General features: G+C 36.0%; 1 protein-coding gene across 1 annotated transcript in view; it reads left to right on the top strand.

The window, feature by feature from the left end:
* LOC104625031 (A disintegrin and metalloproteinase with thrombospondin motifs 6) overlaps positions 1 to 11,118 on the top strand; it is a gene marked incomplete at its 5' end in the record, with an annotated part of 45,266 nt that extends 34,148 nt beyond the window's left edge. Inside the window, 3 exons of the mRNA XM_010292553.1 lie at positions 2,789 to 2,965; positions 4,211 to 4,367; positions 10,465 to 11,118. Coding sequence (XP_010290855.1) covers positions 2,789 to 2,965; positions 4,211 to 4,367; positions 10,465 to 10,574 — 444 coding nt within the window. The remainder of the gene's footprint in view (positions 1 to 2,788; positions 2,966 to 4,210; positions 4,368 to 10,464) is intronic.
* Positions 11,119 to 11,744: the final 626 nt, after the last annotated feature.

Raw genomic sequence — 11,744 nt, 5'->3', positions numbered from 1 at the left:
TGTGTTATAGACTTGAACAAAATCATTCTAGTCTAAAGATTTAAGCTCTGCTAAACTTCTGGTTGTGATGGTGTTTAATCGGGATTATGGAAAAAGTGCCAACTTCTTTCTGCTATGAATTTTGCCTGGTGTAGCTTGGCAGACTGTCTTGACTGATGATACTATTTTAATATAATGAGAAAAATAGCACTTTTTTCTGTTCAGGTTCCCAGAAATATAATGTATTAAAATCTCTATAGTTGTATTCTATACACAGAAATATATATATATATATGTATTTGTATGATTTTCTGACAGAAGCATGAAAAAGAAAACAAGAGTGAACTCAGAATGTGAAAAGTTGAATACTGCTTCCATTTAAACCAATGGCAAACCCTGCTACTTTTGTCTGGAATGCAAGTTCTAAAGTTCTGTTTTCATACTCACAACAAGCAATATGTGATATAAACTATTATAGAACTATTATTTATTATTACTAATTATAGAATTATTGAGCATCAATATAGTTACACATTTTTTTTAGTCTTCAAAGATAATTAACAAGAAATTTTCTATTTTTTTGGTCAGAAAAACAGTAAAAAAACAGAAAAACATCTCTATGTTTGTAAACATAGAGATGAAATTAAGTCCTTAGGAGAATGTAAAAGTGCTTTCATTAAATAATAGTTAAAGCTAACATTGTCATGCCCTTCAGAATGTAGTCATTCTCGAGTAACATCACTTTCACCATAAAATTTTTCATGCTTTGCAATAGTTGAGCTTTGACTCAATTATTCTGCCCACTGTAAATTATTTCGTTTGTATTTTTCCAGATATAATAAAATAAACCGGCAAAAAATAATTAATAATTTCTTGAGAAGAGCCTTATCAGAAAAGCACATTTACTTTGCATTCATATTACCATTAGTCATGACTTCCACTGGGTCAAAAATTCTAGAAGCATTTAGTAATGGAAGACACTTTTTCGTGTTTTTGTCTGTCTGGGTATTTTGTCTTGCATTTGCTTTGGAGACATACATATTTTGTTAAATTCCACTGGTGCTTTTTATTTTTGGTGATTCAGTATTATTGTAGGCAACCTATTTCCTTACTTCACTTTCATTTCTGGGGACAGGCTGCTGTCCATCTTATTTAGTGGCATTTTGACTATGACTCCAAAAAAATATTTTTTAAGGCATGTTGTTTTCTTCCGGTACCAGTAGCTGAAAGAAGGTTTTTCTCAGATCACAGCTTAGACACAGATAAAAGAACGTATCTTCAAGCAGGACTAGAAAATGGAAGCATCTAAACTCAAATTTTGATCATCGAATTCTTGCTTATTTACTAACATGTTATAGAGATTATGAAACAGCACAGGCACGTTGGGTTTTGACATTTTTTACAAGATCTCTTGATGTTGTCTTCAAGTGTCTCTTTTTTTTGTTTTTGACAGAAGGCTTAGTCACTGAGAAGAAAAGATTGAGTGCAAGTGATTTTTAAGCACTCAGCTAGGAAGGGGCACTTGCTTCTAGTTCCTGCTTAAATGTCTTGCATTTTACATTAAATATCTGTGGGAGAAAATACACGCAACACTCCATGGAATATGGACCAGAACTGAGGAGTCACGATCATGATGCTGAAGACCTCACATATTCATTGTCATTCTTTTTTGGTCTCTATTTAGCGTTAATACTCTTTTTTTTCAGTTCATCCAGAGAGAGAGAGATCTTTCTTCACTTACTTCAATCTTTCCCCTAGTTTTGTAGTAGGCAGGTACTTAGGTTACACAAAGTTTGGGGTTAAAGCCCCTTCAGTGTGAGGATGATTTAACCCGTCTATTCTGTATCAGATTTCTGAACAATGCACTACAGTAGTCAAGGAGGCAGTACCTTGATAAGAAAGGATAGAATAGCATAGCAAAGGAAAGGTTAAATTTTAAGAAAAGTGATTATGTACCCATTTTGCAGTTCTGGATTATAAACACCAAATGGAGGACCCATCTCTTTGCAGCCCGGTTTAAGATCCTAAATTTAAGCGCAGATAAGATTTAGGATAAACCTCTACCTTCTGTATTGACTTGTTTAGGTGGCTCCCACTGAGATGTTTCTTAAAGATGTTGTTTTGATGTATATGTATATACACTTTTACATATGTATGGAGACTATAGATATCTTACGTAGTATTGTAGAATTATTTTAAAATTTCTTCAAGCTAGACAGAAATGCTTCAAGGTTAGGCATACAACAGTAAAGTTTGGATCTCTAAAATAATATTTTAAAAAGTGAATCTTAGGGGGGGTTCTTTTTTCCTGTTGTATACTGACCTGTTTTGGATGTGTGGAAGGCCTTTGGTGTGCAACCTCTTCAGTTCCACATAGTATTATTTCCCAGATAATGTTTTGTCTCTACAGCTGCTTTCATATGAAAGGCAGTTCCATATTCAGGTCCCATAGAATTGTCTATGTTCTGGTTCCTCAGCTGGTCACAACCCTGATGTTCTCTTGCAGGGGGAGGGACTTTGCCCCCCCAGACACTGTCTTGCAGTCCATCTGCTTCAGAGATGTGGGAAGAGAGACTGCCAGTGAAGACTGAGGCGAAGAACTTATAAAAACTTGAACTTAATAGAGCGGTCATCAGTCAGCTTGTTTGTGTTTCTAAACATTTTAAAATTATCCTCACCGTCTTCAGAAAATTGTGATGATAGTTTAATTGTAAGACCATAAATATATTTTGTTTTCCATAATAACATTTCTTACAGTTTCCTTGACTTTTTACCAAGTTTTTCATTATCTATATCAATATTTTTCCAGTGCACACCAAAGTGTGGCCCAGGATTCAAACACCGAATTGTACTGTGCAAAAGCAGCGATCTTTTAAAAACTTTCCCAGCCGCGCAATGCCAAGAGGAAAACAAGCCGCCAGTCCGCATCCGCTGTAGTTTAGGCCGATGTCCTCCTCCTCGCTGGGTTACTGGAGACTGGGGGCAGGTAAGATAGTTCATATAACTAGTTATTTCTGTTAGTCCCCTACACATTGGCACCTTCTAAGGATAAGATGTTGCTGGAGATGGATAAGAGATGGTTCCTGTGACTGAAAGAAAAGCTTCTGTTTGAGCCCTGTTTGTCTCAGGTTGAAATGTTATTCTGAATAATAGTCATCTGCTGAACTAGAAAGGATTTGCTGACAGCAGTCTAGTTTCTACTGGATGAGTTTCTGTATGCATTTTTTTTTAAATTAAATAGTCATTGTTACAGGGTTTTTTGGAAGGGGCTTTTGGGATACAGCAATCTTGCAAGGTTTAGTATTTTTAAAACACATTTAACTTCCTTGAGAAGCATGATGGAAATACCAACCCAATTCCTATTTTAGCAAGATATATATAGCTGCCAAAAAAACCTTTGAGGTCTATATAATTTTACATAAAATCTGCTGAATTACCAGACAGGGAGCTACATTGTTACAGGATGGACTGAATAGTGCTGACATTATGCAGTGTTTCTAAATACGATATACTGAGTTTCCTGCTTTCTTTATGTTTTTGCATCTCAATTATGATCAATGGCCTGTTTTTAAAATACTAAATGGCTGTTGCAGTTTCTAAGTTTGCTGAGGTATTTGCCACGAATGAAAATAAAACACTTCATCTTAACTAACCAGGGGACAATCATTTGTGGTATTACAGTCTAATCAGCTTTTCTTTTATGGTAGTTGTTCAGATGTGCATTTATCTTAAATTGATATTGTACTAAAACCACTGATTAGTTATAGAAATTAAAAAATGTTTTGAAACAGCAAAGTATTTTTGTTTGAAAGATAGTTTCCTTTTTCCTTGAAAAAGTCCTCTAGCAGATTTGAATTCTTGTTCTCCTGGGTATTTCTTCTTTATTCTGAAGTGATTATTTCTCTCTTGAAAACAGGCACTTAAACTCAGACATGATATATGAAATCATGTAATTTATATTCTTATAACTCAAATCTGAACTGTTCAGGGAGCCAACATTGCATTGTGTTTTATTTTCTTTGAAAGAGAAGTGCTAGCATATACTGTCAAAAAAGAAAAATTCTAAACTATGTTACAAAAATTAATTTCTGTATTAACCCAGTCTCTTCATATGCCTGCCTTCTTTAAAATTCGTGCATGTGTACTATTCCTGATTGCTTTCTTATTATCTTGTTTTATATTTTAAAATTGGATCCAAGTTGTTTTACTTTCTTATCTTTCTTATTTTTAGTGTTCTGCACAGTGTGGTCTTGGGCAACAGATGAGAACAGTACAGTGCCTCTCATACACCGGACAAGCATCCAGTGAGTGTCCAGAAACACTTAGACCTCCATCAATGCAGCAGTGTGAAAGTAAATGTGACAGTACTCCCATTTCCAACACAGAAGGTAGGTTTGCCATCTTAATATAATTTATTATGGAAAGGGTAAAGTGACATGGCTAGTGTTACTGCATTAATATGTTAGTAAAAGTCTACATGACATCATCTCTCGGACTGTGAATTATTTTTTTACAACTGTTTTCTAATTAGTCATTGTAATGATGGTGAAGATGAAGGTGAAGTGTGAAGTCAAAGGTAAAGTCAATAAAAACCTACATACAGGTTCTTTGTTTAAAAAACCACCCTTAAAAATATACATCCTAAGTCATAGACAAAATACTATCGTTTTGTGTCATTAATTTTCCAGTCTCTCTATTGGTTCAATAGCAGGGGGAGCATGACATACTTCTCACTGTCCTTCTATCTGCTCCATAAGCAGTTAACATAACAATGTAGTGACAAAAATAGTTAATTACATGTTCATTGAAAGACTGGGACCACAGATTTAATGCTACATGGTGCTACAAGCCTGTTTTTATACTTTGACTTACTTGTCAGCTTCCTCTAATTAACTATTAATTTAATGGATTTATAATGCCTGTTTGAAATAATTACAGTATTTTTATGTGATACAGTCTAATTTAGTCGGACTATTTACTAGCTTAATCATAACATCTTTTTGCTAGAGGATATATTAGATAATAATGTCAGAATAAGCTTGTTAATGTTTATGAAAGGCTCCACATCTGAACTCATAAATTGTCCCAGCCAACCTATTAGGAAATGCTGTCAAAGCTTCAAAGTAGAATTGGAGTGCTAAGCAGTAAAAAAAAAGTTTCCTCACTGATAGTAAAAATTTAGAATAGTTATTCACCAGATGAGTACATTTCATTTCGTGTGAAAGAGGAACAGGAATAAAAAATTACCGAAACATACATGTCCAAAAACCAAGAAAGATTACACAGCAACAATAGTTCTTTTAAAACAGCTATTCCGTAAATTATGATATTTCCTGAATTTTGAATACTTGACCACAATGTAACTAACACTGCGCTTTGTAACGTAACTAGTCTCTGTGCAGTATATAATGGAGTATCTTTTACATAGGTTCTCCAACTACACTGGAGTTTAATATCCTATTTATATGGAACAAATACTCTGATTTTAAAATTTTTAAAAAGGGCAAATTTATACTACAGTCTACCCTGATTTGGTGTTCATTCAATACCTCCTGTATCCATTTAGGTTCACACCATAGATTAAAAGTTGTTTTAAAAGTCTGTCAAATGGAGATGCCTGTGATGAAATGGGAGCATACTAAAATCTTCCCAGAAATAAACTGATGATTCAGTGTATGAGCACCATAATTTCCTGCTTGGAAGTTTTAATTTGAAATAGAGGCTTATCATCCCATGTTGTCATTTGAAAAACATCTTCACAATAGAATTTTCCTTGCTTATTTTAATTCCCATTTTTATGTTTAGTGCTCTTGAGTAATCTTTATGTGATGATTATCAATCTAGGGAACTTTCTGCCCTTTAAAGCTCAAAGGCTAAATGATATTTTCAAACACGGACGTTGACTTTTTCCAAAGGAAGGAAGGTAATAAATTACTTACAAGTGGGCATGACGTAGTTCCAGTCTCCTCTTAATTTCAGAATGACAAGGTCATGTTATTTATAGTGATTATGTTAATAATTCTTCAATATTATCAAGAAAATATGCTAATCTCCTATAGATGAATACAATCAGGGTTTTCTGTGTGTGATCTATGCACACTTGGTGGGCATGGACTTCTTTACAGTGGAACTGTGCAGGGTAACTATGAAAAGTAAGCCTGTTGGTAATAGTGGTTTTCAGGGACCTATACTTTCACTGGAAAATTTTTGAGATTCACAAATAGAAAATGTTGAAAACCACTTACATAGTATTCCAGACGGACTTCAGCTCTTTGGCCTCCCCTCTGAGTGGGCCAGGTGTGAGCCAGCTCCTTACTGACAGCCATGCAACCTCATTAGCGCACTTAGGAAGAATCGAGGGGGAAAAGATCTCTTCCAATAGATACAGGTCCCAGTGCGTTGCCACTTAGCATCCCCGTTTTGCTGATGTTCCACATCGTATTCCACATGTATTTACTGGAAACCATTGATTATTTGTAAGCAATTAAGTGGCTCAAGTAGGTCAAAAGTAAATGTAATCTCCAAGTTCATTTAACAATTTAAAATACCTGCATCCTTTCAGAATTACCTTGCTGCAATCCATGAAATACTCAGAGTGCCCTACACCAAAATTAAACACAAATTTTGTCTTCAAGGTATTTTTTCAATAATTTTTCAAGTATTTCTTAAGTACATATTTTAATTTGTACACATCTCAGAGCTGCTATTAAACACTGAATGTAAGAACCACAAACTGAAGATTTGCAGAATAATGTACAGGTATTGCACATTTTCTGCCTTAAAAAAATCCTCTTAGACACAAGAGAATTGTGTCTGTTGTGTTAGTAAAGTGTTAACCTTTAAACAGAGAGGCATATCTTTTCCAGCATACTGGCGATGATGGAAGGCTTGTAAGATTTCAAGAACTAGCTAATCCTAAAGAGCACAACTATTTTGGAAAGATGATACTTTCTAAGAAAGAAATACTTGAGTTCTAGTATTTCCATGTGAATGTATTTGAGAGAGGCATACTGTGCCTACATACTCGCTTCTGTCTCTTCTCCAGGTGCAGTGGGATGTGAACTTTTATCAGTATTTGGGTTTCAGGGAAGGAGTCAGGTCTCTCAGGGCCTTGGGAGTGCATGCGCGTAGCAGAGCATACCTGCTTGCACAGGGAGACTTTGTCCACATGCCACCTAGTATCACTGCCTTGTGCTTTGAGCCCCACTGTTGGGGCAAAAGCAACTTCAGCAGCAGGTCATCGGTTTGTGGCAGAGTCAAAGTAGCTGGATTCCCTTCCCAATTCAAACCCCAGCAAACCTCCTCACTCCCTTCACTTGTTAAACTCTGGTGCTTGCAGCCTGTGGAACCCATTCAACAATTTCTGGACAATTTAATTTTACTAACCCAAGATAAGGACATACATGTTTTTGAGGAAGCTTGAGCCGCTCTGTAGTATAATGATCACATTGGTAAAGTTTGGAAGCACTTTCCTGGGGAAAACATGGGTTTGTTTACATAGAGTCAAAATTTTGGGGATACGGAAATAGTAAAACAATATACCTTGTTACATTTTACATCTGCTTTAGCTCTTTGTTTTCTTTAAACTCTTCACTGGTGATTTAGAATATTGTAGGTGGGGTTTTGACGGGCTGCTGCTGCTGAGGGTAACATTGCATTTGCTGCTGGAAGTGAACTACAGGCAGCATGTACCACACAATTTGAAATGTATTCAGCATTATTTTATTCCATTTAGTATATATATGCCTGCTCAATCTAGACTGATAAAGGCCACCTGAAACTTCACCTGAAATCTTTTTATTTGAAAAACTTTTTATCTGAAAAATTTTATCTATTTTTATGTCCTTTCAGTTTTCCTTGTACTTTGTGTGATATGTCTTTGCAGTCTCTTTAGCTGAAGTCACAGTGGCATTCTGTGTTTATTACTGTAACATGATACTTCATATCATATTGTCTCAATTAGCCACAAAGTTCAGAAAGGGAGAGTTTAAGACATGTACCTTACTGAAACTTATTAACAGTAGTTGCTAGGAGCAAAAAGGGCTCTGCTAAACCTCTTCCACTCAACCACAGTCCTATGAAGAACAGACTACTTCATTGGCCACCATATCTATTTCGAAACTGATTTTTAAAACAGAAGTTGTGGGCAACTTCCATAATACTATCTCACTGCTGTCCAAATGGCATTGGCTGAACAGGGTGCAGTTGTAGTCAAGAGGAAGAATAACTTAAAGAAACATGAAACAGGGTAATTTCAAATCCTACTTTTAGCAAAAACACAGTTAGTGGCTTTACCTGTATTTAACTAAATACAGCGTGCATGAAGGTTGTTTTTGGGATTGAGTGAACTTTTTACATCTCGTCAAGATCAAGTGGGCCTTTTTATTCCTGACTTCATTTATAATTCACCATCTGTCTTTCCTATATTCCCAGTCTTCACAAACACAAGGACCTGAAATATTTCTGGAAGATACTTGACCTCTTCTGGGAAGAGTTTTTGAAACTCAGTGAAAGACAGTGACCATGTGCGGTTGCTGATAGAGAAATATGTTTCAACAAGCTACCCCCAATGTCTTTTCTTCTGGCATCCAACTCTGTTTCCAAATTTAGAATGAAACAATTAGAAAAGTAGTACATAAAACATTGGGTAGGTGGAGTAAAAAAATTACAATGAAAGCACTATATCTGTGTTAATGAAATCAAAGTTTAAGTAATTCCATGACCTCTACTTATCTAGCTAAAAGCTTGCATATTGCCATTAGCAGAAATACTGTTCACTGGAGACCCTGAAGTTCAACCTCACTAATGCTTTCCTAGGTTCAAATACTAAAAATTCTCATCTGTGCTTAACTTGCTACTACAGTATGCTTGCAGCACAAATGAACTGTCCATAACTACCTGTCCCAGAGAAAAAATAACATACTAGAAGGAAGACAAATAGGAGTGGCTGAATGATTGTACATGCTGATGTGTTTGTTTCACCATGACATTTTTCTTTTCTTACCTGTTCGGTGGGTCTGTTGTCTCTTTCATACTTGGCTTACAAACGTGTTGAAGTCAAGGACTGTTGTTCTGTCAGGCTTTGGAGCAACAGCATCCTGGCCTCCAGTCCTCACTTCTAGATATCAAATCAATACGAAGTATGATAATGGTCAAAGTACTACTAGTTCATCTCCTTTTTATTCACGTTTTCTTTATAGCTAATGAGAAAGATTGTAGGAGGAAGCCAGTATCAAATGCAACATTTAAAGAGTAAAAACAGCATCCTTTTGAGACAAATAATTTTCTGACAATTTCAGAAAATTAATTTAATTTCATTCTTCCCATCACTTAATTTTTGTAAATCAAACTTGTGGGGTTTACTTTTTCTCCATATACATCTCTTCCATCTTCCTACGTGTGAAGCAAACTTCCTTGACAAAGTCCTGCTTTAATATTAGTCTAGAAGGAACTGTGCAAATGCTTTTAACTAAAAATTCCCTGTCAGGCTTCTATCACAGTATTAACTCCAGTGCAAATGAAATCTGCAGCAGCAATATCTGAGCTGTAGAACCTGAGTGTACCCTTGAGCGCTCAGATACAGCTGTATCTCCAGCTATACCAGAATAAGAGCTGGACATAGACCAAACTATCTCATTCCCTATTACCACCTTCTTTCTACAGAAAGGAGATGGAGCTAGAGGAGAACCACAGCATATTCCAGCAGTGCTCCTGTAATGTACCCTCCCAAGTCACTTTAGATACAACCTGTATGGAATGGAAAAGAAGGAATTCTTCCTCCACATGGTTGAGCTCTTGTTTTTTCCCTTCCTGGGAGAGTTACCTGCCAGTATGACGAGGGGTACTGGGGCAGTAAGCCCAGCATATAGGGAAAACACAACTATGAAAAAAGCTCCTACATGTCTATTACAGGCATAAAAATGGCTTTTCCACCTGCATAGAAGAAATTGTGGGTGTGTGGAACCAAGCCTAAGGTACAATCCACCATTCAGTCCAGTCACTGAACTCACACTGTTGGTGCCTTTATTCATAATGCTCATAATTTTCTCCATCCCTGTTAGCTGCAATGCACATTCTATTTCAAGGATTCTTACAAATACAGAGGCATGGTACCAAATAGTGCAGATCATGTTAGATTTTGGATAACTTCTCATGGATGGACAAAATAACTCCTGAGAAAGAAGCTATAAAAGTATTGTAAGAAAAATGACTCACATTTCCTAGCTGCCTAAAGTGATCATTTATCCCAATAAATGGTAATTCTTCCAAGACAAAGTGGGCACATTTCTAAATGTCTGGGAGGGAAGCCTTGCAAACGTTTTTATGACTTTTTAAAATATATTGTGTGCAGTAGGCTGGACTAGAAAGAGTAGTTACAAAGAGGACAAGGTGGTTGGATAGAGAAGCAACATGTTAAATGCCAAATTTTCTTTATATTTTAATTTTTGTTTCTGATTTTTTCTCTTTAATGCTCTTAATAATTAGAGTGCAAAGATGTGAACAAAGTGGCATATTGCCCACTGGTGCTGAAGTTCAAGTTCTGCAGTCGAGCATACTTCAGACAGATGTGCTGCAAGACCTGCCAAGGACACTGACCCACGGAAAGCACAAGAACATGCCTTGCTGTTATCATTGTGGAAGAGTGTCCATCGAAGAGAGCCACAGAGTGGAATGAGATTGACGTCCTTGCAAATGCATTACCCTGTGGAAAACGTAACCACTGGTCAGCCCCAGCTGACAGGATTTCAATATTATTTTAACTTCTGTGAAGTGGGATTTATTAATCCAAAGTGCTGGACACAGTATAAGGAGGGGATGCCAAATTGGAAAGATCCACACAACACATATAGAATAGCTTACTGTGGAACATTTGTGTTCTTTTGACTAAATCCAATAGTCTGTTTACCTCCTTGGACCATTAAAATAAATTTTATTATGGACTTAGCAATGACACTGAATCCATTTGTATTTAAAACTGTTTAAGATGTAGCTGTTATGACTTGGTCTACTATGGAAGTAAAGAAGAATCAAAAAAATATTAAGTCATAGCTTAAAAATGTTAACTATTTTATCTCACGACACAGCACCACAATTTAAATTATAAAATGAGCTTGGTAATGTTATTTAAGGAGCAGAAATTTAAAAAAAAAATGTATTTTTCCTTCATTCCACCTAATTCCCTTTGGAGTAATCCATATTTCCTGAACACTGCTGTGAGCCATATATAAAGCTATACTAAGTAGAACAACGATGAGGGAGTTAACTATTTTATCTCACGACACAGCACCACAATTTAAATTATAAAATGAGCTTGGTAATGTTATTTAAGGAGCAGAAATTTAAAAAAAAAATGTATTTTTCCTTCATTCCACCTAATTCCCTTTGGAGTAATCCATATTTCCTGAACACTGCTGTGAGCCATATATAAAGCTATACTAAGTAGAACAACGATGAGGGAGTTAGTTTTAAGAGGTGCAACAGTTATTGCAGTGGTGCATGAAATACAAGTGTGCTATGAAACAAAATGAAATCTCTGTTTCAGGTTTATAGCCATCTTACCATTGTACAAATGAAGCTGATATTTCCACTGAAAGGGAACATATTTCATTATCATGGAGGACGCAGACTCAAACAGTGGTGAAGACTGTATTGCCAGCTCCTTCACTACTACCATACAGGTTGCTTAGAACTTACACTTTGACTCCAGATCACTTTTGTTTACAACAGCAGTCACAGAGCAGAAAAAACTGTGGGCATCTAGATCT

Source organism: Phaethon lepturus, unplaced genomic scaffold (assembly GCF_000687285.1).
Source record: "Phaethon lepturus isolate BGI_N335 unplaced genomic scaffold, ASM68728v1 scaffold5268, whole genome shotgun sequence".
Lineage (NCBI taxonomy): Eukaryota > Metazoa > Chordata > Aves > Phaethontiformes > Phaethontidae > Phaethon > Phaethon lepturus.
This window is presented reverse-complemented; position numbering and strand designations above follow the sequence as displayed.